The sequence below is a fragment of the Artibeus jamaicensis genome, unplaced genomic scaffold (genome assembly GCF_021234435.1).
Source record: "Artibeus jamaicensis isolate MK-2021 breed Jamaican fruit bat unplaced genomic scaffold, CSHL_Jam_final contig_490, whole genome shotgun sequence".
Classification (NCBI taxonomy): domain Eukaryota; kingdom Metazoa; phylum Chordata; class Mammalia; order Chiroptera; family Phyllostomidae; genus Artibeus; species Artibeus jamaicensis.
In genome coordinates, this window is record NW_026521861.1 from 94,480 (window position 1) to 121,892 (window position 27,413).

The following is a 27,413-nucleotide window of genomic DNA, read 5'->3' on the forward strand; positions in this document are numbered from 1 at the left end:
CCTTTTCAGGAAAACCCCACACTTCGCCCAGTACGAGTTAGTAAATACCCAGTGAACTGACTTCAGAGGGGACCTGGGATTTGAGTGCCAGTCTACTGATGATGGCGGTCACGGCAGCTCACGTGTACTCAGCATTCACTGTGTGTGAGACTCTACCTCACTGTTCCAAGTAATTGTTTCCCTATAAACTCACTTAAGTCTCGTAATAATACTGTCATGTGGGCACATTATCTGGTTTTATCGATGTGGACACTACAACACGAAGAGATTAAATAATTTAAACAGGGTAACACAGGTGGTAGGACCAAGCTGGGGAAAGTGATCTAACTGCCCCCCTTATGGCATTTATAAAATTCTATTTTAATTATTGGTTTACATATTGTTTCTGTTGGAAACTGTGGGTTCCTGAAGTCAGGTACAAGTCTTACTCATCTTCTGCAGTGTCCCCATGAGGACACAGCAGGCATTTGGGGCAGGACAATTCTTCAGTGTGCAGGATGGTCCTAAACACCTAAGACACTTAGTGTCCCTGGTCCTTGCCTTCTAAACACAAGTAGTCTCCTGTACCCTGCCATTGTAACAACCAGAGATACCTTCTTCACCCTCTTACAAATGCTGGGGCTGATGTGGGCTGGCCAAGTGTCGGAACACCTGCCCCTTCCCCCACACACATACCCCAGAGTCCACCACATACCAAGCTGGCACCAACAGTTAGTAGTCCCTGTAGCTATGATTTAAATTAGATGAGCCCTATCCCAGACTTTATGACTTCCACTGACCACTGATGCGTACCTCATCAATAAATGGTTAATTCTTTTTTAAAAACTAATTAATTAATTTTTAGAGAGAGGGGAAGTGAAGAAGAAAGAGACAGAGAGAAACATCAGTGTGTGGTTGCCTCTTGCTCGCCCCCAACTGGGGACCTGGTCCGCAACCCAGGCGTGTGTGGTTAATTCTTGTGGTGAAGCCTAAGTAAGAAATCTGCTTCCCTGGGAATTGGAATTAAGAGTAGTCAGGCAGATCAGAAAGGAAGAGGAGCAGAAGCAGCAAGAACCGCCCAACAGAGTATTGGGACAACTACGGTTATATGTAATCTAAAGTGAAATGGGAGTAGAAACTACGAGTAAACAGAAAGTGTTGGTCTGTAGTAAGAGGAAATGAAAGCAGAAGCTCAGGGAAAAGCAAAAATGTCAAGAGAAAGAGCCCACGAAAGAGAAAACGAACAGCTAGTCTGTAGGACACAGTTTCGGTCCAGTGCATGGGAACCACAGCCTCATCCCTCCTCAAGCTCTAATGCAATCTTTGTCTAGAACGGAACCTAGTGCTTGGCACCCAATAACTCTGTTACATAAAAATACATGAATGGCTCACATTTATTAGTATTAGAACAGAATTAGATAAGAACTGCAAAAAGTGCTTTGAAAACTGTAAAGCATGTAAATTAAGTTAGTACTACTACCACCACCACTAATAATAATGATGATGATGATGATGATGATGATGATGATGAAATTCCACAGTTGTTTTGCTGGCCATGTGTCACTGCCCAGTTAATGCCTATGAACATGCCCCCTTGTCTCCACAGTGGCAGAGACCTCGTGGCACTTGCTACACCCACAACTAGTAATCACCATATGAAACTACGCAGGATAAAAAGTTAATGTCCTGGATTGACTAGAAGATATTTTATTCCAGTAGTATGAATACACACAGCAGATACAGAAATACCATGTTCACATGCTCGCAAAGAAGAAACCCTGACTATCAGTCTAAAAACTCTGAACTATCTGTGTAACCCTGGCAGAAGTGCCTTCCCATCTATTCGGGGTTTTTTTATCTTGGGAGAACAGCAAAGCAGAAGATTTCCTTGGATTCTGCTGCTCCACTGTGATTACCATCCAAGCTTTGAAGAAACTGCTTTTACAGCCTCATCACCACTTCCCTTCTGACTCCCTGTAATATACTTACTCCTTCCTCACCCCACCTACCAAACGCAAAGCTCCTTCCTCAGTCCGTATCCTCTCTGTAGCTCTGCTGCCTACAACGCAGTTGTGTGTCCCCACTTGAAGCCCCTCCTCTGGTTCCCCTACAGGATGCTTACCTGCCCTTCTAAGCTCTGGGCAGAATGAACTCACAGCTGCACTTCTGGCTTCAGCTCCGGGATGTACTAATCAAGAGACGCAGATTCTACTTCTGATCTAAGGGTTCACTGGTTACCTCGAACACACACTTCAATTTCTCTGAGCTCTGTTTCTTCATTTACAAAGCAAGTGGGTTGGATTTAGGTGCTCTTCTCAAACATTTTTTTACCGTGACCCACACATTACACTGCGACTCTGTGTATACATTTACATAATACACGTATGTATGTGTACACACACACAAAGTATTACATGCTTACTTTTACTACTTGAGATGTGCTTCAAATTTTCTATTCACCTCTATTTTATCTTTCAAAAATGCTAGTCATGCCCTAGCTGGTGTAGCTCAGTGGATTTAGCGCAGGCCTGCGAACCACACAATCGTGGTTCAATTCCCAGTCAGGGCACACGCCTGGGTTGCAGGCCGGTTCCCAGCAGGGGACTCACGAGAGGCAACCATACATTGATATATCTCTCTTTCTCTCCTTCCCTTCCTCTCTAAAAATAAATAAATAAATAAAAATCTAAAATAAAAAAAAAAGCTTCTTTCAAAAAAAATGCTAGTCATAACCCACTAAACAGACTTTGAGACCCAACCATGGGTGGTTATCCATTATTTATAACACACTGGTCTTGCTGATATATAAAGTCCTTCTAGTAATAATATAAAAGGATTCTCTGAGGAGGCTGCCCAACCCTGAATCACAAGCCTTAACTCTCATCTGAATTCCAGTCTCCCATTTCTCTCTGTAAGAGTTCTTCATTTTGATATCCTAACATCACTTTTAACCCAGTTACATGGAATTTGAAGCAGAAGGTTCCCTTCCCATCACACCTGTTTATGTTATTAGCACAAGTGAAACCTTAGTGCCAACTTTTGGTCTGGCCATGGGGAACAGTAGCTTACATTGTACTAACCTCTCTTAGCAACTCTGGACAAGGTGTTTTTTAAAATAACTGTATACAGGAAACAACCAAAAGCAGACAAAATCTGGAGGAGACTGGAAACGAGTGAAGCAGGCTAGGCGAGACCCATATTTTTCTCATTTCCTTCCCACCCCACTGGCAATCCCTCATCTTTTAGTGTGAGCGGGAATAAAGCGAAAACAACCGGCAGTCTTCTTGGGCTGAGAAGTCTGGGCTCAGGTCTGGGGCTCCAAAGTGGCTAGATATTGAGCGAAATCCTAGAAAAGAGGAAGCCAAAGGAAGAACAGGCTCAAAATATGTGTAGAAGTTCACCTTAAATCTTTGATCATGCAGGGCAATGAGACTCGGAACCGGGCAGAAAGCAGCAACAGCTGGAGGCCAGAGGGGCCTGGCAGCCACCCACGACTGTCTGGGGCCGGGAGGCGGTGTGAAATCTGAGTCATTTCCAAGTGAGGAGGTTCAACAAACCCTGCCAACTTTCCACTGGGACCCCAGGAGAGCAGCCCCTAGGAGTAAGGATCACTGCCCAGGGCTGGGGGTCACATCCCAGGACAAGGGCAAAAGCCCAACAGATCCACTCTAACAGTGTCAAAGGAGGATTCTCGGAGGGAAGGAACGGATAAGACAGGGGAGGAAAAAGGCAAGTCCTGGTAGAAGAGACCTGGTTGCTAGTCTGGAGTCAGGCTGGCGGCAGCCACAAAACAGCCCTTCGTTCCTCGGATGGAGTGAGAGGGAGGATGAGAGAGGAGGAAGGGGCAGGCCGCTCCACCCGGATAATTACATCAGCAAACACAGAGTCAGAGGGCAGATGTCCAGTCAGGGCTCCGTGAAGACCACGCGGGGACAGTGTGGTGGAGCAACTTGTACGTGGAAAGGAAAGTGGGTTATAAAAGATGAGGAAATGTAATTTATGAGCACCTACTATGTTCCAGACTTGATTTGTTATTTTCAGATGATCTCACCATGAGATAGTATTTTTTTTAATTTTACGAATAAGGAATTCAAAGCTCAGAGAGGTTCAGCAGCTTGTCTAACATTACACAGTTAGTAAACGGTGGAGCTGAGATTCGAACATCAGGCAGACGACCGACTGTGACACTTCCTTCCGCTCGGTAATGACGGTTGTGACTATGTTAGGTTCCAGACCAGCAGTGGCACAGGTGCTGTAAGACAGCTACCAGAGAGTGAGAGAGAGCACAGAGACCTGGTAAAAACCGAGATCTTGTTACAGGTTAAGGAAGGTATCAGAGATAAAAAGGGTGTCGACTGAGCTAAATATGAACATACTATGAAAAGTTAAGTCCTCAAATAGAGAGCAAGTTGTAAACTAGAAGTGATGCAGGTGAAACTGAGCTGGTTTCAGAGAGATCAGAGGGCACCTTGCAACACTCCAGAGAGAAGGGCTTGACTCCTGTTAAGTCAAACAGAATAAACACACTGTGGTTATAGTTTGGAGGCTTAATACAATAAGGAAATAAAGACAGGACACAAAGTTCATCTAAGAAACAGCCGTGGGGGAAGGGAATAGGAACAATACAAAAGCCAAGGCCAGGAATCACAGAATCAGACTTTTTTTGAGCTGGAAATCATCCAATACCTATCATTTCAGAGCAAAAATGCACCTTGAAAAAAAAAAGTGGCCAGCTGCTAAATACCTGGCCTCCCAACTAAAGCTGGTTTGGTTTCATTTTTATCTGTATAAATGAAGATAGAGAGCCTGCTTTGTCCACAATGGTGCCGTGGAAATTCAAGTGCAGTCAAGCCTGTGTTGGAAGACCACAGAGTAAACCACAGGCAGTTCCAGGATCACACCAGAACTTAGCTTTTTGGTTTTCCATGGCCCCTACCACCAGCCTAACAGGTGAGCCTATTCTGCAGGAGACCCAGATGAGAAACCTTCTGTGTAGCAGGAGGGTGTGAGATGGGTTTTTCAGATGGTTCACTCCTTCTGACTCTAACCCTTATCCCCTGGTTGTAAACTGGACAACCTCAAATTGGCCAGAACCAGAAAGTCTGCTTGGCATGAGGGTAACATATATATATATATATATATATATATATATATATATATATATAGTAAAGGCTTAACAACGAGTCCAGTAATTACAAAACTAACCACAGCAAAAATGAATAAGTTAGCAAGTAAGTAAATAAATAAATAGAGTTCATTTCAGTGAACTGGAAGAAAGAAGACAAACTGACAAGAGAGAAATAACCTCTACAAAATGAAAGACTCTCAATGTCCCCATTTTACAGATAACGCAGTTAAGCCTCAGTGAGATAAAATAATTTGAATACCTAACTTGCACAAAGCACCGAGAAGCATATAGTCTTCTGGATTCCACAAGTTTCCAGTGCTCATCATTCACTTAACATTCCTGAATATCAAGGAATGAACAATCCATAAAACAAGGTGCAGGGGGGCGAAGGGTGGGGTCAGGGGGAAGGGGAGAGATCTTTAATAGTGTCAACAATTAAAACAACAACAGCAACAACAAAAACAAGTCTTCTTTTCCACCAATGTCTACAGAAGCCTAGGGATTCTGAGAAAGAACATGCCAGAAAAGTCAATTTTGCTTGGTGCCTGTTAACGAATTTGCCGTCCCCCACAAAACAGAAATCAGACAGTAAGAATGGAAAGATATTTGGGACTAGAGATGCCTCATGGAATTAAAAAAGGAGAAGGAAACCTGCCAAGAGAACACTGTCTGACCCTGAGAGCCGCGTTACATGTGTATAGCACCACAACATTCTTGCTCTATGATGTGCCTCCCAAAGGAATTCAATCTCTAAGGCTGCTGCCACTCAAGATTTGTTTAATAAGAACTCTGGGAGCCCAGGGTCCTTAAGTATACAGGTGTTCCTGGTACCTGGTATAAACACCCTCTTCATCTGTCCTCACGATTTATACTTCTAAGAAAAATAACTGCATTGCTTCTGGGTTTATTTGTTTTGATTTGCTTTGTTTTGGCTAATGGCATTCTTACCTTGGCTTCTCTTTCTGTTTTGCACAAATTCTGAGCGTCTCAGGGCACTGGGTGCTGTGCGACGTAAGCAGCTATTCCTTTTCCAAGTCTCTGGGCCATTTACTGTTCTCTCCTCCTCTAAGTGCCAGGCATCATTCTCTAATGAGGTGCCCTGAGGAATGCCGCAGTGATATTCTCCTTGGTCTCCCACAGTCCGCTGATTCCATGGCACATCCGGGGTGACCCCTCTGCTCCCAGGTGCCGTCACCCCGGGTTTGTCCATGCCATTATACTCCAAATTCTTCATCTGATGGAGATAATCTGTCCTTCTGTAATTCTGAGGTTCATGCTCACAGTTTGCAGACAGAGTATCATAGACTTTATTTTCTGTCTCAAAAGTATTCTGTTCCATGGCATGAGTCTTTGCTTTGGGATAGATTTTATCATTTTGATAAATATTTCTGTCCCCTCCATAGTATACGACTAATTCCTTACCTTCATTGACACCATTCAAATCCACAGGCTGGCCATTAGTATAATTCCCAGGAACATGATATAAATTGCTGAGATCATTGTAACACATATTAGTTTCTTTATAATCCCCAAGATTATAATTAAAATTCCTGTGGTCTTTATGCCACGTCTGAGGTTGACCAAAATTCTCCAGAGAGTCATCCAAACCCCTGTAGCCAGTCCATTGTTCAGCTTCTTTACTGTCCTCAGGAATGTCATTCAGATTGCTACAGTCTGCAGAGCTGTTCGTCTCCCCGGTCCCTCCAGCTTTCCAGGTTACACCTGGGCTTCCTGTAAGCCAATTATCCTTAATTCCAGGGCTCAGGGTCCTCAAATCTACGTTTTCTGAATTCCAATAACCATCACAGCCTTGAGTCCCACTTGGATGGTACATACAGTCCCTTCCACTTTCCTTCGTGTCCTCATAGCCCATACTGCTTAGTTCACTCTGCTCAAAATCCCAGTACCCACAATGCCTTTTTCTGAAGGGCCGATTCCGCCTTGTGACTTGGTACCTGGAATCCAAGTCATCTTCTCGGTAAAGTCCATCCAGCACTGCAAGGTCCCTTTTCTGTAGACTCCGGCAATCTTCGTACTCCCAGCTGGGGACCCAGTGCCCCTTTTTCTCAGCTCCTCTTCCTCTTCTAATCTCATGGGTTTCACACATATTCAGTGTGTTTAAAGATGCAAGTTTTACTTCTCTCTTCCATGGGCCTGGGTTGGGCTGAAGTGTGCACAGGTAGTTTAGCCTAAGGCTGTACCTGTCCTCCTTAAAATGTCTCCCAGAGCGTTAGAGTCACCCTTCTTGCTTCTCTGGTTGGAGGACAGATACATGTGGAGTTATTTCAAGCTCAGGATCCAATCAGTGAGCACCTATATCTTTCCCCACAGAGACTGGGAGATAATTAGTAACTAGTGTTCATGTGATTGGAGTTGGCAGCCTTGTCTGGTGTTTCCTTCAAGCTGGTCAAACTGGCTTGGTTGCTTTGTGAACTGAAGGTAGAAACATTCTGCTGTTCTAAAGGTTTTTCAGAAAAAGCAGTGGGAAAGTGAAAGAGCCCCCTGTAACAGCCTGAGGTGAGGTCATATATCAGTCTCATCTGCCTCTTTAATCCTTTAGTAATCAACCAGAGGTATAAATAAATGCTTTCATGGGCAGCTCAAAATGGACTGTCAATCCTTGTCCTTCCAGTTCAGCTTTCTAGTCCTGGGACACCTGAAACTCTGGGACTCCCTTCCCTTTCACTAGAGGCAGAACCCTTCCTCCTTTGAGAGCTCCGTTGTACGGGGTTCAAGTTGCCAATTAGCATACACGCACATCACAGATTGTTTCAGCTCCTACAGAATAGTTATGTACGCTCACACTTCCCTTGATACTCATCGTGCCAAAGAAGCATCAAGACCATTCATTTCCTAAATCTCTTTTCCAATTAATTCATACAGCATACTCAGGACCTGGACGGTCCTAGAGGCTAGAAATCAGAAAGTGGGGTACAAAAGTACATATTTGAACTTAACCAACATTAGCAAGATAATTAATATGTGTGAGGCACTGCGGAAGAGAAAACGATGACTTGGTTGGTTCTTGCCTCTCACAATGCAGGAGCAACACACTATAAAGTAAGATTGAGTGTGATAAGTACTATAATAAACATCAACTGGCAAAGGCAACAAAGCAAAGTCCCTGCGGCGAGTGGAGGGTTCTCGGAAGCGGTGGCCTTTGCACAGTGCCTTCAGTCATAAGCAGGATTTCCACAGACTTCCTACGTATGGAGAACTAGGATATGCAGAACAGTTTCAAGGATGTAATATGTGGGAAATGAAATGAGGTGAGGATGGAAAGGTAAGTTAGGGTGGATCCCAAGGGACCTGAAGTAAACGAATGCCATTTACTTCATTCAATGGATAACGAACGGAGAGCCACTGGAGGTTTCTGAGTAGGAGAGTAACATGCCAAGGTACAGCCTTTAGTAAGACTACCCTTTTAGCTGTCTGGTCATCATGTCCAGGAATGATTCCCTGAACTTATACCTAATCCCCATTTGTAAAATAGTATAAAGAAACCTGAGGAGACCAGGGTTATGTGCTTTGTCAATAATCAGATGTTCATTCGTGGGTAAACCAATCATTCTCTCTGGGACTCAATCACACACCTATAAAATGAGGCAGTGGTTTCAATGATGTCCCTCATTCCCTCAGTTTGAAAAATCCGTGGTTTGTGTTCCTCAAATACCTAATGTGCTATTATGCACACCTTTTGGATTCCCTACTAACAGTTATTGAATGACCTGTAGACTGTCAGATCTGATTTTCATTCAGTTTTTTGTTCTTTTGTCTTGTTCCCTTATACCACCTTCCAAACCAACAGCAGTAGCAGCAACAGCTTCCATGCTGTGAGTGCCCGTTATGTGCTAAGACCAAGGTGAGGGCTAGGAAGTTAACATACATTTCCTTTGCTCTTGCATTATCCTTATTTTATCACAGATAAAGAATCTTGGAGAGTTTGAATAACCTGCCCGAGATCACAAAAGTTAGTACAAGGTAGGGCCACAATTTGAACCCAGATCTGTTTGATTTTGTAGCACTAGACTATCTCAAAATATAGAGAAACCATAACTTCCATCAAGCAAGTAAAAAAATCTACTTTATCATGGTCTAATTCAGAGGTGAACTGTTATTACTGAGGTAAGCTTGCCACACCCCTACCCCTCTCTATTCCTCACCACCTAGACTCGTACTGTAACAGAAAGACCATCCAGGACCAATTGACTCAAAAATCTATAACCTATTGCCTAAACCCAATAAAGATTTTGATTTTGTTCACCAAACTGGATGGCAACATCATTTGGAGGACAGCTTTCGCCATGTATTATACAGAGTAACACTATTAAGTTCAATTTTTGCCAATAAACAATATGTAGCTACATTTAACTTCTCTCGCTGTCAGTTTTCTTATGTGTAAAATGAGGAAGCTAATGGTTTCTCTGCCATTTTAAATCTGAAATTCTATGGTCTTACTTATTTCTAAGTAAAGATTACAAGTAGAGAATAATCCTTCCCCAACTGTTAGGGAAAACAAGTTCCCTTAGCAACTTAGAAACACACTTAGTAAATCAACAACCAGAAGAGACAAAAAAAAAAAAAAAAGGATAAATTACAGGTAAGAAGGATGCTAATTATAGGACGACCCAGCAGAAGTAGTTACATGAACCTAAAAGAAATGGACTTCCAGCCAAGATGGAGGTATAGGTGGAAACACTGTGCCTCCTCACACAACCAAGTTTAAACACAACAAAGTTTTAGTAACAAAAACGCAACCAAAACACAGAAAATTGAACTGTACGGAAGTCCGACAACAATAAACCATTCAGCAAGACCGGTATGAGGAGCGGAGTCAGCGGCTGACGAGTGGGGTTGAGCAGGAAAAAGTGGCTAGACCAACCCAGGAGCAGGGTGGCAATGGGAGAACCCAGTGGGGGCGCAAGGCAGCAGGCTGACCACGGTCACACATTCGCGCACAGATAAACCATCGAAGGAGTGAGCATTGAGACAGAGTGTGCAGACCCCAGCAGCAGGAAGCAGCAAAGGGGACCGCTATTGCCCCTCTTTGACCCCGCCCCCACATACAGCATCACAACCCAGCAACCTGGGTGGCCCCACCCTGGTGAACACCTAGGGCTCCGCTCCTCATACTGGTAAACACCAGGCACAAACAGACCAAAACATAGCTCAAGAAGAACTCAAAGTCCCAGAGCCCATAACTCTAAGTGACCAAGAAATAGCCAACCTATCAGATGCAAAGTTCAAAACACTGGTGATCAGGATGCTCACAGAACTGGTTGATTTTAGTCACAAATTAGAAAAACAAAAGAAGGATAAACTAAAATGAAGGGAAATACACAAGAAACTAATAGTGATGGGAAGGAAACTGGACTCAAATCAAGGGAGTGGACCAGAAGGAAGAAAGAAACAACCAAACAGAAAAAGATGAGGAAACAAGAATTCAAAAAAATGAGGAGAGGCTTAGGAACCTCCAGGACATCTTTAAACGCTCCAACATCCAAATTACAGGGGTACCAGAAGGGGAAGAGGAACAACAACAAGTGGAAAACTTATTTGAACAAATAATAAAGGAGAACTTCCCCAATCTGGCAAAAGCAATAGACTTCCAGGAAGTCCAGGAAGCTCAGAGAGTCCCTAAGAAGTTGGACCCAAAAAGGAACACACCAAGGCACATCATAATTACATCAGCCAAGATTAAAATGAAGTAGAGAATCCTAGAAGCAGCAAGAGATAAGGGGACAGTCACCTACAAAGGAGTTCCCATCAGACTGTCAGCTGATTTCTCAAAAGAGACCTTACAGGCAAGAAGGGGCTGGAAAGGAGTATTTCAAGTCATGAAATCCAAAGACCTACAACCAAGATTGCTCTATCCAGCAAAGCTTTCATTTAGAATGGAAGGGCAGATAAAGTGCTTCTCAGATAAGATCACATTCAAGGAGTTCGTCATCACCAAGCCCTTATTATATGAAATGTTAAAGGGACTTAACTAAGAAAAGATAAAAAGATGAACAGTGAAAGGACAGCAAACTCACAGTTATTAACAAACACACCTAAAACAAAAGCAAACTAAGAGGACAGCTAGATCAGGAGCAGAACCATAGAAATGGAGATCACACGGAAGGTTAGCAACAGGTACAGAGAATAAGTAGCAAAGACGGTAGGTAGAAAATAGACGGGGGGGGGGGGGGGGGGGGGGGGGGGAGACAAGAACAGTATGAGAAATATAGAATCTAGAGAACTTGCGACACATGTGTTGGGGGCTGGGATAAGCCTGAAACAGGCTGATACAATCCGACCTGAAGGTTGCGCCTGAATAACAGGATGCTGCGGTTAGGAGCCATAGAACTCCCCCTCCTGGACATGCGGGTGGCACACCAATCAGTGCCTTGATCACGCGCCCGCCATGCACCCCCCCGACCAATCGCAGGCTAGAGCACGCTTTGAAGCCACCTATCCACTGCACTTCCTCCACTGCCCTCCTCTATATAACTCCCTCCATTTTGAAATAAAATTTGCAGCTTGATCAGAATCCTTTGTCTTGCTGCCATTCTTCGCGCCTCCTGTCCCATCCCCCTTCATCCGTTACAGGTATATCGGCGGACCCCGTTGACTGCCTCGCGGGCTGAGGCACACATGGACTTAAACTAAAGGGGGGGAATGGTGGGGGAGGGGTGTGGAGGGGAATGAAGAGGGGGAATGGGACAACTGTAATGGCATAATCAATAAAATATATTAAAAAAAAAGAAATGATCTTTGGCGCTGGCTGGCATGGCTCAGTGGACTGAACGTCAGAATGCAAAGCAAAGGGTCGCTGGTTCACTTCCCAGTCAGCACACACGCCTGCATTGTGGGCCAGGTCCCCAGTAGGGATTGTGTGAGAGGCCACCACACATTGCTGTTTCTCTCCCTCTCTTTCTCCCTCCTTTCCTCTTTCTCTAAAAATAAATAAAATCCTTTTTCTAAAATAAAGGAATGATCTTTGAATAAACGAAGAATGAATACCTGGTTACAATATGGAATTCACCCTGCCATCCTGTTCTTTTTTTTAATCCTCCCCCAAGGATATATTTATTGCTTTTAGAGAGAGATTATGGGAGTGAAGCGGGGTGGGAGGGAGAGTGAGAAAGAGAAACACTGATGTTATAAACACCAATCAGTTGCCTCATCCAGTATGTGCCCCAACCCCCCACCAGGGATCAAACCAGCAACGTAGGTATATGCCCTGATCAGACATTGAACTCGAAACCTTCTGGTGTATGAGACACCGTTCCAACCAACTGAGCCACTGAGCCTCGGCGCCAGTGCCACCTTTTCCTTTTCTAAGTCCTATTGCCTTCAGAGCATTAAAGACAGAGTTTGCATAAAAACATAAACTCCCTCAGCTTTACCTCCACATTACTACGACCCAGAACTAATCAGAAGCTGCGACTGGGTTGCTCTTTTCACGTGAAAAATCCACGAGAAAAGAAATGTGGCCCAAGAGAAGAGAATAACTTTTCTACTTTTCTCAATACCAGGATTACTGGTGCAATTCAGCCTTTCAGACCTGAGGCTCTCCCTTTTACTTGACACAACAGTCACCTCCTCCCCTCTTTCAAAAGCCCCAAGGCAGCACTCCGCCCTTGACGTTTGTTGTTTGTTACTAGAGTGTGGGTGCCTGGTGAGAAAGAGTATCTATGAGACTCACAGAGTGGACAGAAACCCTGATGTAGATAAATCTAGAAGAGAAGATAGGGCGGCAGGATTTGGAGGGAGAGAGAAAAGAAGGTAAAGGAAAGGTTAAGGAAGAAAAGGGAGGAGACAATAAAACCAGCAGGACAGGTAATTCCCTAAATTCTTGTTAATGTCTCTGTAATTGCCTGGGGAGGGGGCGGTTCAGAGCTATACACCCCAAACTGTGCTCCTGTGGATTGTTCTGAGCTAAAGGCAACTTTAGCTGAGGGTTCAGGAGAAACTTCTGCCCCTCCCTTGACTACCTGGAAGAACTTGAATGAGGGGCCTTGCCCACAACAGGAGATATCAGAGATACCCTCTTGTGACTGTCTATAGAGAAGAACAAACTCCCATTCGCTAAACACCTGCCCTTCCTAATGTTCTTTAATGGCCTTTTGAGGCCCCAAGGTACCTTCCTTATTCCTAGCTCAGAATGTCTTCTGTGCCCACGTTTCCCTTCCGTCTCTGGACCTCTCATGCAAACGGGGTCTCTGACTCTCTTACATATGTGGGGTTCCCACACACACTATGTATGCATTAAATTTGGTTATTTTCTCTTTGGATGCGTTCTGAGACATACATCACTGGCCCATTTCGTCCTTGGGCAAACATCCTAGACTGTACTTGCACACACCTAGATGGCACTACAGTCACTGTGTGTGCTATACTTTTTATTCAAGACTGGCAGGCCAGAAGGTCGGTTTACACCAGCAGCACCACAAACATGTGAGGAAATGTAGTGGAACCCTGACCAAAGATTATTCTTTTTGCGATGCACTGTAGCTTAAGTGCCTGACTTAAGCTTTAATTGCTGGAGCATCCATTTCAAAGAGGCATCCACTTCAAAGACAGCTCTCTGGAATAAACCTATGGCTAGCCCCAGACCAGATAAAGCCCAGGCCACCTCCCCCACCAAGACCCCTTTGTTTTAGAGATATTTATTGATATACTTTGGGCCACTTTTTTCCTCTCTTCACTTTAAATTCCTACTCTTCTTTTAAATTCACCAATAAAGAGTAAGCCTAAAGCTCCCACCTTCCACACCAATAAAGGCAGAACCCTGGGCCAGCTCTCTGTCTCTCTGCCCTCCGCCTCTCTGTGTGCCCACTGGCATGCCTTGATGTACCCTGCAGGGCCTGTAATAAACTCTTTTTCTTCCCCTTCAAAGTTTCCATTCATTATTGCTGAACAGCATCATGCAATCATAATGAAAGAACCTCAGGGTTGATCAGTCATGACATTGGTTTAGAAAGGGAAGGTGTCTGTGGGAAGTTCATCAGGACCCAAGTGTGTGCCCCTGACATTTCTGAGCCAGCAGCATTACTATGGATAGGCTGAGACAGTAATGCTTGGCACTATGATGTTACCATGGCTACCACCTCACTAGGCAATAAGAACTTTTCAGCTCCATTATAAACATAAACTTATGAGACCATCAACATATATGTGGTCTGTCATTGACTGAAAACATCATTTATGTGGCACAGAACCACATTACACTTGTTTATATCCTTTTATTATAGTGAAAACTCTTTGAGGGCAAGGGCCATTTCTAACTTATCTTCCAACCTCCAACATAGCTCTGTACATGGGGTACACAGTAGGTTCATTAATATTCAGTGAGTTGATGCTTGTAGCACTTATTGAGCACATGCTAGATGTGAGGCAGAGCTTTGCTAGCCTTGGTTTTGAATCCTGACTTTGACACTTACGAGCTGTGTAATCTTGAGGAAGTCACTTAAACTCTCTAAGCCTGTCTCTTCATCTTTTCGTGATCAAATCTCCCATCTGATCCGAATTTGTATCCATATGCTCTGCCCTGCCCCTTGTTGAAATGGAGGGACTCCTACAAGGCTTTTTAGTCCCTTCTTTGTCACTGAAACTGCTTTTCACAAGGTCACCGAGTCCAATGGTCATTTGATGACCACAGAGGTCTCTAAGGATAGAGAGAGATACAGGCCCGGGGTTCTGCTGTTGTTGGGGGTGAGGGTGGAGGCCTTAAGGTCCTGCAGGCTCACTCTTTATTGGTGAATTTAACACATAACAGTGGAAATTGAAAGTGCAGAAAGAGCACGGTGCAAATATCTCTCTTCAAATAAGGCCTTGTCTTACTTGGCCTCTCAGCAGCTTTTTGACACCATCATTTTCTTGAAACTCTTCCTTCCCTTGACTGGCTGCTCCTCCTTTCTCAGTTCATCTCCCTTGCCAGTCACACTCCTAAACACTGGCAGCCCCAGGACTTCTCCTATATACCAATCACCTAGCGCACAGTAGGGGTCCGAGAAATATTCATATAACTGCTACTCAGCTGAAGGGTTAATGAGATGTCATAAACAAAACCAGTCTTTATGGCTAAAGTTACTCATAGGTGTAGATGCTATTACAGTCTCTGGTTGTGCAGAAAGAGGGTTTGGAAATAAGGAAGAAGAAAGGCACCTCAGATGTAAAGGTGAGTGCCCCACATGAGGAAGAGACCAAGCACCGGTGAGTGAGTAGGAGAAGGGAAGGCAGAAACACAGAGAAAGGAATGTGGGAGTGTTGCAGGAAAAAAATAGAGTGGAATACAGAAAACTAGAGACGTTTGGGGGAAATCTGATACACTCTCAAGGGTATAAAGGCTCTAAATGAAACAGCGCTATATGAAGCATTTAGGATATTTTAGAGTTTAAACCTTAAGATGAATGTAAATGGTTAAAAATATGAGTTAAGTAAGGGTTCAAACAAAGAAAATGAAACTGTGAGCAGCTTGGGGAGGCTATTAGCATGAGTGGCCAAGCATTTTGGAAAACTGAGTAACTTCGTGATCAGCTAGCTAGCAGTCAAAAGTACATCTGTGAAGAAGGACTGAATAGTTTAAAAATACAACAATGCATACATATATGCTCTTGAATTCATGGACACTTGTAATCTAGCAAGTAGTTTCAACAGTTGAGAGCACTGAAAAAAAATACTATGATTGGCATAAGGTTTCGGAAGTTGGCTAAGAGTCAGTTGGGGTCCCTCCTCCTTGAGCACTAATAGATCTGTTTTTTTTCAAGTGTTGTTTCCTACCACCCAGGCTCAGAGAGCAAGCAGTCCCTCCTTAAGTCAACGCTAACATTGCAGTGTGGCACAATGAAAAGGTGTGTAAGGCCATGTGACAAAACAGACCTGCATGTGAATCACTTACTGAGACTTTGGGCAAACCTCAGTTTTCTCATCTGTCAAATGTGGACATTTTGGGGGATAAGAAAAAGTATACAAAAACAGTGTCAAGCACACTGTTTGACAATAATAATCACTCGATTAGTCATAATTACTGTCACTACCCTACCCTTTCGGTCCCTATCTTCCAGACTCACAGGTGAGGCTCAGTCCTTACTCTCTATGTATACTCTTTTTTTTCTTTAAAGTAATCTCACTAAGTGTCAGGGCTTTAAATAATGCCTGTCTACATGCTGTCAAAATCTATTTGTCCCAAATTTATGTCACCAGCCCTAACCTCTTCCCTCCTGAACTCTAGGCCTGTATATCAAACTGCTAGACCAGTGTAGCTGCTAAACAGCAAACTGCTATCTGCTGGAACAGTTTACCCACCATCCCCAAAACGGCTTGGCTGGCTGCCTTCGATCATTCAGATCTTCACTCCAATGTCACTTTTTGTCAGGTCTTCCCCAAGACTGTAGATTCTTTTGCCTTCTAATATATAGCCACTTTTACTTCTTGGTACCCTCTCCCCATGAGGGCAGAGATCACTGCTGTAACTTCAGAACACTGTCCGGAACATAGTAGGAGCGTAATAATATCTGCTGAATAAATGCCTGCCCAGACTTTTTAGTCTTTTGGGTCTCGCTGCATCTAGGAACATGAATGGTGGAAGGAGGCAGCACACTCAGATTCCTGCCTGGTGGCAGGAATGCTTATGTCTGAGGAGTCCGTGTTAGCAAGACACCAGTCCTACCGCAGAGCCTCAATGAAACCTGAAACCGATACTTGAAGTCCCTGGATCTAGTCCAGTCCCTCCACCCCTTGGCCTGGAGCTGAGGGTAAGAAAGTGTTCTGAAGCCATATTGCAAACTGCAAAGAATAGTGCTTCACGGGTTTACAATAACTAAGCTAACTACCCCAACTTACATTTCTGGACATACATTAAACCATCTGTCCTAAAATAAAAACTAGTTTCTGTCCTGAATTAACAGTCTACTAATGGCTTCTGACTTTGGTTGCAGTTTTATACCAAGATAAAGCCCGTCGCAGTAACTGAGCTAATTTTTACTGAGGCAACACCCCGAACCAGCTGTTACACAGTCGAGGATACTTGTTTTGTTTTTTTTCTTATGTACTGACAAACTAGGAAGAAAGGTTATTTCTTTTACATAAACTTTACCTTGAAAGACCATAAAATTACCTAGCCATTTAAATCTATTATCTTTTACTAATTTAAGAAAGAATTCTTATACCCAAGGCATTTTAGACTTCAGAATAACAGCTTGCTTCTATATGTAGAAAAACCATACTTCCAAATTTTAAAAATGTTTAGAATATTATATATCACTTTGGTATAAAAATGTCATTGTTCCATATCATTAATTCTCCAACTTGTTAATCTAATGGCTCTTTAATGGGCCTAAGGTCCAACCCAATATCTTGCTGAAAAAGTTAATTTCCTGAAAAACATATTCTGCTGTGATTTGCAATAGTCACTCAAAATTAAAATTAAAAATTGCCCTGAGAGTGTCTGGTCATGCTTCCTTTTGGCATTACTTTAAAAGGAAGAGAGAAGTTTACAGGCAAGTTTCCTGATGCAGAAGAGGCTGACTCAGTCCCCAGTTTACTGATTCATAACCGTGGGTCATCGCCCACACCAAAAGTAACTACAGCCATGATTCAAAGGCAGCAAGACAGACAGTGATTGAATGTAGAGATTAATATCAGTGTAACCACTAGAGTTTCAAAGACACACAAATACAAATGATACTATGACTATGCCTGTTTTATTAATCAATGTACAGCTAGTGGCTGGCTCACAGTATGTACTCAAAGAAATATTTGCTGAGTAGAGAAATGAATACACAACCCTATTTGTCAGATTCAGGCATGTGAACCTCTCTAACAGACAGAAAAAGACTATGATATGCTAAAATGAGATTCTCCCAGTACAGTATGTAGTCCTAGTCAGGGCTTCCAAAAGTAACATGTGCTGGGAAATCTGAGTCTGTGGCCTAACCCTGATAGGTTTCCAGTGCTTCAGACGTCAATCTGTTTATTAGATTTGAAAGTACTGTATTTTAGATTATGGAAGTAATTTAGTAACCAGCAATTCATTTGACCAGAAGCTCCTTGGGAGATACCCCGTATAGGGCCTGGCGCTTGGTGAAAACTCAATGAGCATTTGCTGGCTGAGTGAGTGGTTGAACCGACTACCACCCTGAAGCCAACAAAGGGACATTTCATTACCCAACACACTATCATCATAAATGCCTCCTAATAGTCTACACTGACTCTACATAATGATTCCAAACTTAAAATTCCTAATTCTCACAGCCAAACACTGCCTTATCTAAAACTAATACTGGGTTTTCTATCTCCAGTAAGTGAAGTTTCAGTTATTTGAACCAACCTTCTCACCGAAGACTACCTTAAAAAATCAGAGGAAATAGAAAAAAATCTTAAAACTATCAACACACTGATAACATGATAATGTACTGGCCAAAACCAAAAGAAAAACTAGAATCCAGAGAGGCATATAACCACAGAAACCACATTGCCCCTAGTTGCTTGCCAATCCCGAAGAAGGGCCCTCTGGGGAGAAGGAGCCCAAAACTCAAAGCTAGAGCTGCAAGGTATGAAGTCTAAAAGGAGACCTTTAATGTAATAAGCTAATATTCCAAAGGGTTAGCCCTCTTGCAAAATTATAGTTGGGGTCCCTAGTCCTCCAAGGTACTTTAAGGCTTGAAGCCAATTTAAGGTGGAACTGGACTGAGAATGACTGATGTTTCCATGTGGGAATTCCTTCTCAGCATTTCTTAGGAAATTTACGTTTTTTTGACTCCTAAGAAGAATCAGATGAGAAATCTGGAAACCCAGAGAAAAGGCTATAATATTCCTGTGAGAATAAAGCTTAACAGTAAGTATAGAAGCATTACCAGTTTGAAGGAATCCACAGTTGTCAAGTTGAAAGCAAGGGCAGAAAATACTGAGAAAAACTAAAAGGTCAAGGTTCACCAGGACAAGGGTACATAGGGGAGAAGTAATCAAAATCTAATCAGTTAGTTTTGCTCATAGCTGTTGCTATGTTATGTGTGTGTGCACTAACACTGAGTCATTCTTGCAAATGAAATAAATGCTAATAAGCTCATTTCCACAGTATATTTTACACAAATCTCACAAGCCATGGTCTAAGAATATCAAGTTTGAGAAGCAAAATAAGTCCTTAAGTGGGCAGTTCTGACACATGATTCTATGTGGCATTGCTAAATATTGCTCAGAGAGGCGTATGTTGCATTATTTGAATACTACTTACAAATGTTTGCCCAGTGTTTTCTGGTGTTTATTTGCTGCAGGTTATAGTTCTCTGTAAATATTTTAACAAAAGAGATGCAAAGAGTAGATATGAATATTGTCAGAAGTTTATTGTCTAAAATTTGAATCCACAAAAACAATATCCATTTCAATGGCAAAGCCAAAATCAGAGCAAGTAGACAAAATATTTTCTTTGTTTAAAAAGAAAATGAGCTTATATGAAGCAGCATGTAGCCTGATGGCCCCACTGAAGATGCTTTTGGATACCCTCAGCAATCCAACCTACAGCCATGCAAAATGGAAACTTTTTTCTATTATCTGGAATATTAGTCACAAAACAAAGAGCAATACCTTCAGATGTGGCAACTCATGCCCTCTGTATTTAACATTTTTATTTTAAGTATAACTTTTTAACCAACCACAAAAAAACCCTCAAAAACATACAACTACAGGGAGGCTGAATAACATGTTATTAAATAACGAATGGGTTAACAATGAGATCAAGGAAGAAAGCAGAAAGTATGTGGAAACAAATGCAAATTCACATAAAACAACCCAAAACCCATGGGACACAGCGAAGGCTGTCCTGAGAGAGAAATTCACAGTGATACAGGCCTACCTAAAGAAGATAGAAAAATCTGAAAAAAACAACCTAACCCTACATCTAAAAGAACTAGAGGAACAACAACAAATAAAGCCCAGGCAAGCAGAAGGAAGGAAATAATCAAGATCAGAGCAGAATTAAATGACATAGAGACTAAAAAAAAAAAAAAAAAAAAAAACAATTCAAAGGATCAATGAATCCAGGGGCTGATTCTTTGAAAAGATAAACAAAACTGACAAACCATTAACCAGAATGATCAAGGGAAAAAGACAGAGGACCCAAATAAATAAAATCAGAAATGAAAGGAGAAGTAACAACACCTTGGGCAAAATGGATAAATTCCTAGAAACATACAATCTTCCAAAGCTCAATGAGGAAGAGGCAGAAAACCTGAATAAACCAGTAACAACTAGCATCATTGAAGCAGTAATAAAAAAAAAAAACTACCTACACACAAAAGCCCTGGACCAGATTGCTTCACAGGCAAATTTTACCAAACATTTAAAGAAGAAGTAATACCTATCCTTCTCAAACTATTCCAAAAAATTCAAGAAAAGGGAAGATTCCCAAACTCTTTTTATAAGGTCATTATTATCCTAATCCCAAAACCAGGTAAACACAACAAAGAAAGAAAATTACAGGACACTATCTCTGATGAACGCAAATGCTAAAATCCTCAACAAAATACTAGCAATCTGGATCCAGCAATACATTTTAAAAAATCATATACCATGATCAAGTGGGACTTATCCCAGGGATGCAGGGATGGTACACTATTCACAAATCAGTAAATGTGATATATCACATAAGTGAAGTGAAAGACGAAAATCACATGATCGTATCAATAGATGCAGAAAAACCATTTGATAAAATCCAGCACCCATTATTGATAAAAACACTCAGCAAAGTGGGAATAGAACCAAAACACCAATTCAAAAGAAATTATGCACCCCATGTATTCACAGCAGCAGTATATACAATAGCCACATGTTGGAAACAGCCTAAATGTCCACCAATACAGGAACGGATTATAAAACTATGGTACATTGACACAACTGAATACTACCCAGCAGAAAGAGAGAAGGAATTCCGACCCTTTGCAACTGCATGGATGGAACTGGAGACTATTATGCTAATGAAATAAGCCAGTCAGTGAAAAACAAATACCATATGATGGCACTTACAAGAGGAATCTAATGACCAAAATAAACTAATGGGCAAAACAGAACCACAGGCAGGGAAACAGGGAACAGACTGGCGCTGCCAGCGGAGAGTGGGGAGAGGGGACTGGTGCAAAGAACACGTATGAATGACCCACGGACGTGGGCAACTGTGTGGGGATCGGCTGTGGAGTGGGGTGGGCTGGGATGAGGAGGACAGGGGGGGAAAAACTGGGACAACTGTAATAGAATAAACAAGAATTTTTTAAAAAGAACAGCCTTTAAATACCAAATAGTTCTGAAATTATTTTATAATTTAAAAATAATTTTTATTAACAATTATTGTGCCCTGGCTGGTATAGCTCAGTGGATTGAGCGCGGGCCTGCGAACCAAACGAACGCGGTTCGATTCCCAGTCAGGGCACATGCCTGGGTTGCAGGCCGGTTCCCTGCAGGCCAGTTCCCAGCAGGGGACGCACAAAAGGCAACCATACATTGATGTTTCTCTCCCTCTCTCCTTCCCCCTCTTCCCCTCTAAAGATAAATAAATAATAAAATATTTAAAAAAAAAAACAAAACAATTATTGTGTGTTAATTTTCCCTTTTAAATGTTTTATATTACCAAGTGTCTATTATGTTAATTTTTGATAAATATTTTATAGTTATGCAAGATGTTAGGGTTAGGGGAAGTTCAGTGAAGGGTATATGGAAACTACTGTTTTTGCAAATTTCCTGTAAATTTAAAATTATTTTTAAAATCAAAAGTAAAAAATATTTTAAAAGCCTATTATCAGAGAGAGAACACTTTTACATATAATAAAATATATAATCTTGTCATACTATTTTGGTTCATAATAATAATAAACTGCATTTATTTCACATATATTTCTCACATATTCACATGCATAAAAATCTCTGTAACTTTTAGTACATTCCTAACACAGGAAAATTATTCACCGTTAATTATTGTGGTCACTACTATTATCATTTAAGAATATGTAAATAAAGACTTTTTAAAAATACAGACTAATTTATAATTTTAGGGATTACCAGGAATTCCAATTTCTTGTTCCTGAACCCCACGGATTACTACCCTTCAGGAATTTGGAAACAACCGACCACAACCAACTGAAAGAAGCAAACAAAAGCAAATCTTTGGAGTCAGGTGCCTTCCTCTCAGGTCTTAAAATCTCCCAAATATTATGACTAACACACAGTACAAGACGGAGACACAGCACAAGACAGTCAGACACACAGGGACTGCAGACCACACGAACAGTCCCACTAAGACCCAGTATGTTAGAACTATCATACACATACTATAAAACAACAATTCTTACCTTCTATAAAGAAATTTTTTTAAAAAAACAAGCTGAAAGGTATCTGCAGCAAACAGGAAACTATAGAAGGTAACACATCAGATTTGGAAAAAAAATAAGCTTCTAGGAAATGAACCCTCATGACTCCCTAATCCACAGTCTGAGGGAGGAGCACTGTGAAGCATGGTACAAATACTATGCAGATTTGGGTGTGAAGTACTATGACAATCTGTGTATCATGCTATACTTACATTTCATTCATTCTAGTTTCATACTTAAGTCTTGAAATTAGAAGTGCTTCTCAATAATATTTTATTCTAATTTCTCAAACTCCTATTAAATGCCTATCATGTGCTAGGCATAGTTAAGCATTTGCCCATACTTTTTGTTTGAAGAAGAAAGAGAAGGAGGAGGAAGAGGTGAAAGAGGAAGAGGAAGAACAGTTACCATAAAGAACTTCATCTTGGGTCTGGCACAGAACTGGACTATATTGCTACCCATTAACTGTATCTTACTGATGTCTCTGCACTGACAGTCTCAGACCCCTAGTACTCCAAGTTCACAATAACAACAAAGGTAGGAAATCTCTCAGAGCTCTGGGAAGGAGAGCAGGCAACGTCAATTCAATTCCATTCAGTTAAACTAAATTCAATTCATGGAGTATTTAATGGGTCTACTGCCTGTACAACACTATGCCAGCGTGTGGGAAATGACGCACTGACTAATACACAGTCTCCATCTTCTCAGTATGCTTAAAATTTTCATTGACAGGCATAGAAACAACTAAATATAATACCAATCAGAATTAGATAAATGGTATACCAAAAGTTCTTTAAATCTTAGGCCTTGAATTTCAAAATTAGAAATTGTGTAAGATTGCATTCAAGGGATAAAGCCTGGTATTTAAACTGATTAATCTCCTCTTCTTGCAAGGGACTAATTTTATGGTTGAATAGACTTTTTACTGAGAAAAAGATGACCTTAAGTGGCACTGTCAGTGACTGGTTGCAAGGAATAAGTAATTTCATCACATTAGCAATTGATATAAAAATACACCTATTGACAATCAACAATAATTAAAGTCAGCATTAATACACTGAATGTGGTATTTGGTATATTCAAATAAAGAAAAGTCTGTCTGATTAAGATCCTACCCACCTACTGCTGGTCTTTAACAGTATTAATCTTTTATAATAAAAAAAAAACATAGTAAGAACACTAATGAAATTACTAAATTAGTCCTGTAAAAGAAGGCCAATTGAAATTATACCAATTTCATTACTTAGTACCAGTCCATTAATCCACATATCCATCGAAAAACACTGCAGTGTTCTGAAGTATTGGAGACATAACATTTCTGTGGAACACTATTAATTCTCAAAAGTATCATTACTGAAAAATTCTGCTACCTGAAATATGAGACACTTTTGTTCTGCCACCTGTATATCTGATGCAAGAATAATTTATAAGTATATCTCAAAACGTGTAGGTATGGAAGGCACTGGAGAATCCCAGGGCTTGCTATGGCTTTGGGTTGTAGTGCTGAGCCAGAGTTTCCTTAGAATTCTTTCTCAGGCATTCTGAAACCACAGGGGTCTCTGGCATTCCTCCAAGAGTTCAGGCATTCATATTAAATAAGCACCTTTCTGAGGACTCATCCTCGTGCTTTACCCTGAGGCCAAATGCTGCTGCCCCTGTTGAGTGCAAGTGACCCAGGGGCCCAGAGGCCTAGCTCTTCCCCAATTCATCACACTGAACTTGCTCCAGGACCCCCTCCCACCCTCTGCCTCTGAGTTTGGAGTTCCCTCAGAAGGGTGCCCACATGCAAAGCAGTCCTCTCCTGAGCCTATTTTAGATAGAAGTTTCCTCTATTGCTGTAACACCATCTGCTTTTCATCTTTCAGAAAATTACTCAATTTCCAGCCTTCCAATAATACTTTCTTCTTGCAATTCTTAATTATGTTTTTAGAGATCTAAAGAACAAGGGGAATAGATACCTGTACTTGGTCTGCCATCTTGATCCAGTCTCTGGGCCACCGGTCTTATGCTTTTATCTCTTATTAGTACCCTGCAATTTCTAGACCCACAGATTACTTTTTATGAATCCCTCTGCTGACGGCACGCTGGTGCAGAGCTCCTGGGCATACGTGCCAAAGTGGCGTGAGGTCATGTTCTCCCTGGGGCTTCTGTTGTTGTCTCTCTCTTACTCTTCCAACTTTTCAAGTTCTTTCTCCTGGTACCCTGGTGAATACAAAGTCTCCAGAGGCTGGTCACCCCTAATTAAGGGATAGCATTTGAACTTCTGAATGTGCAAGATGGGAAGCAGTAAACTGGACTCGTTAAAAACATGAGCTCAAATCCTTGCTCTCTCAGCAAGTGACTTGATTGCTATAACTTTTATTTTCTCCATCTATAAAGTAGCCATATGAATTATCCCAGTACCTTCAGGGTGGCTGTGAAGATTCTTCGTTTAAGTAAATGGTAACAAATGCTTATTAATAAGTTAATAAATGTTAGCCATTATTATCATTATTATTGAAATCTAGTCCCTAGACTACAAAGACACAGATGTAGTTTTCTCGTGTGTCTTAGCCTGAACACCTTCAGTCCTTAGCAGAGCCTGGTAAAGAAAGTTACATTTGGGGACTTTCCATCTGCATGGCTGCTATGGATGTCGCAGCAGTACAGGAGGTATAAACACCACTGAGGTCTGAGCTTCTTTACCTGATCCTCGAACAAAGTCAGGAGGCCACAGTGGTCACAGGATACATAGAGAATGAGAAGTCTAATTGTGGTGACGGAAGAAATTAGGTAATGAAAAAGCAAATTATTCTTTAACTGCCCATCAAAGATGGTAACATATCCCTAAAAAAACATGGGTAGGCTGCTGCTTGGACTTACGGGTATCAAGAAACAAGTCTATCTTACTTCCCCATCACTTACCTCTAAGTTGCTGGAGTTCCATATTCAAACTTTCGATGTTGCTCTCATACAGCTCAAGATGCTCAACAGTCTCTGTCCTTAAAGATTCCTCTTGCTTCTCTTCCAGCATTGACTTTAGCTCTTCTTGAGCCCTGCTATCCATATCCAAGTCCTGCTGCATTTCCTGAATCCTCACCAATACCAAGGGACACTGGGAAGTTTGGTCCAAAGTCTTTTCCATGGTCTCAGGGGCCTCTTTTTCTGGGGTCTCACAGCTGGGACGGTTACAGGTTAGGAGCTTGGAGGGCACCGCAGTCATTCTCTGCTGTGCCGAGGGAGGCAGAGGAGCTGGGCGAGAGGGCCGCACTGCCAAGGGTGGGTCAGGTTTCAGGTGCTGGTCCACCAGCAAATGGGGAGAAGTGGACACTGGAGTATAGGGACGGGGTGGTGGTGGTCTTAAAGCCTTTCTCCTCTCAGGTCGCTCCTGCTGGGTGATTAGCTTTGAGGAACCTCGAACAACATCCTTCTCAGAGTTGAAGTCCATGATTGAAAAGTGGCGCAAACTTTTATCTGGTTCTGTGCTGGACCCTGACAAGCTCTTCTCAAACTCTAGCAGCTGTTGTGTCAACTTAGAATCCAGGTCAATGTTGCCATCTCCCTGCAGGGGGGTCAATGCTTCCACAGTGGGCCCCTTGTCTTGCAGACCAGGCTTCATCTCAGAACAAAAGTGGGAAGTATTTTTTTCTTTGGGTGTGTGGTGCTTTTTGGCGTATTTTGACATGCCCTGGAGTTGAGGGCTCAACTGGCTAGGTCTGACCACCCTAGAGGCTGAAAGAGAAGAGCTGCCGTGAAGAGGAGACACTGGCCTCTTACAGGTTTTCTGTTGGGAGTATGTTTTTCTGGAAGGCAGGCTGGAATAGTCTCTAGTCCTTGCCTCTAGAGGAAAAAGGTCAGAGAACTGCTCTGAGCTTGGGTGGCTCCCTTCTGCTCTAGAATAATACTGGCTTTTCTGCAGCTGGGGATGAAAAGGTACATGTGGTTGGCAGGAAACGCCGTTGACTCCTTCTGAAGGACCCCTCATGGAGGAGTCTTTGACAAAAGGCTGTTCATGCCCTGCACCTGGGCTTCTTGGGGGTCCCCTAGAGGTGCCCTCATCCCAAGGAGAGATTTTGTTTACTTCATATTCAGAGGTCAGATGATCTGGGGGAGAAGATGTTTCAGAAATACAGTTGGACTTCTCTGCCTCACACTCATGAGATTCATGCTGTCCTTTTCCCTCCACTACGAAGGAATTCTCCAAGCAATCCAAAGACGTTTCAGGGGCCCCGGTAAGGCTGCTTTCCCGCAGCAGGTCCACGGTTTCCTCCACCCTTGTTTCAGGACATAACTTTACGAACCGGTAGGGAAAGATGCCTGTCCTGCCCTTCAGGGATCCTTCTAGCCAGCCATCTTCCAGGGTCCCCAGAATTTGGATCCTATCTCCGACATCAAAATCCAACTCATTTGGCTCCAGGGCTTGGAACCTGTAGAGGGCGATTCCATAGGTCCCTGGCTGCTGCTCCTCCTCTTCTGGCCCTCTCTCTTCCCCTCCTGCAGGGGTATCTACTTCGCCATTTACAACGCAGTCATCATGATTTCCAGAACTTACCGACTCATCCACAGTCCTCAGGGGCCCCAAAAGCTCTACGAAACCTTCTGGAAAAATGCCTCTTCGACCCTCTAGTTCCCCTTCAAACCAGCCTGGTTCAGGAACTCCGATAATAGTGATCACATCCCCTTCTCTGAAGTCCAGCTCCTCATCCAGCTGGGCAGAGAGCCCCATCAGCGCCCGGGCCTGGCCCATGGAGTAGTCCGGAATCTGGAGCAGAGCACTCTGCGAGTGCCACTGCCGGCTCTGCGAGGAGAGGCAGAGCTCCCGGACACACGAGGATGGGAAGAAGCCGCGGGCACCCCAGCAGCTTCGGCCCTGCAGCCAGCTGGCAGTGGGAGCGCCATCGAGAATCACTAGGTCACCTAAAGAAAAAGAAGCAAAGAGAGTGACCCCAGTCATTACCCCAGGAGTATATTACTATAACTGATAGTGC

At 42.5% G+C, this 27,413-nt stretch overlaps 1 protein-coding gene across 5 annotated transcripts in view; it reads right to left on the minus strand.

Moving 5' to 3' along the window:
- The window catches only part of DNMBP (dynamin binding protein), a 101,587-nt gene that overhangs the window by 35,727 nt on the left and 38,447 nt on the right, over positions 1 to 27,413 (minus strand). For 4 of the 5 annotated variants that reach the window (XM_053668434.1, XM_037166328.2, XM_037166327.2 and 1 more), the window contains one exon: positions 25,351 to 27,342. In XM_053668434.1, the coding sequence (XP_053524409.1) occupies positions 25,351 to 27,342 (1,992 nt within the window). Of the gene's footprint in view, positions 1 to 6,055; positions 7,487 to 25,350; positions 27,343 to 27,413 lie in introns of those variants that run through there. The other variant, XM_037166330.2, reaches the window with a different exon arrangement.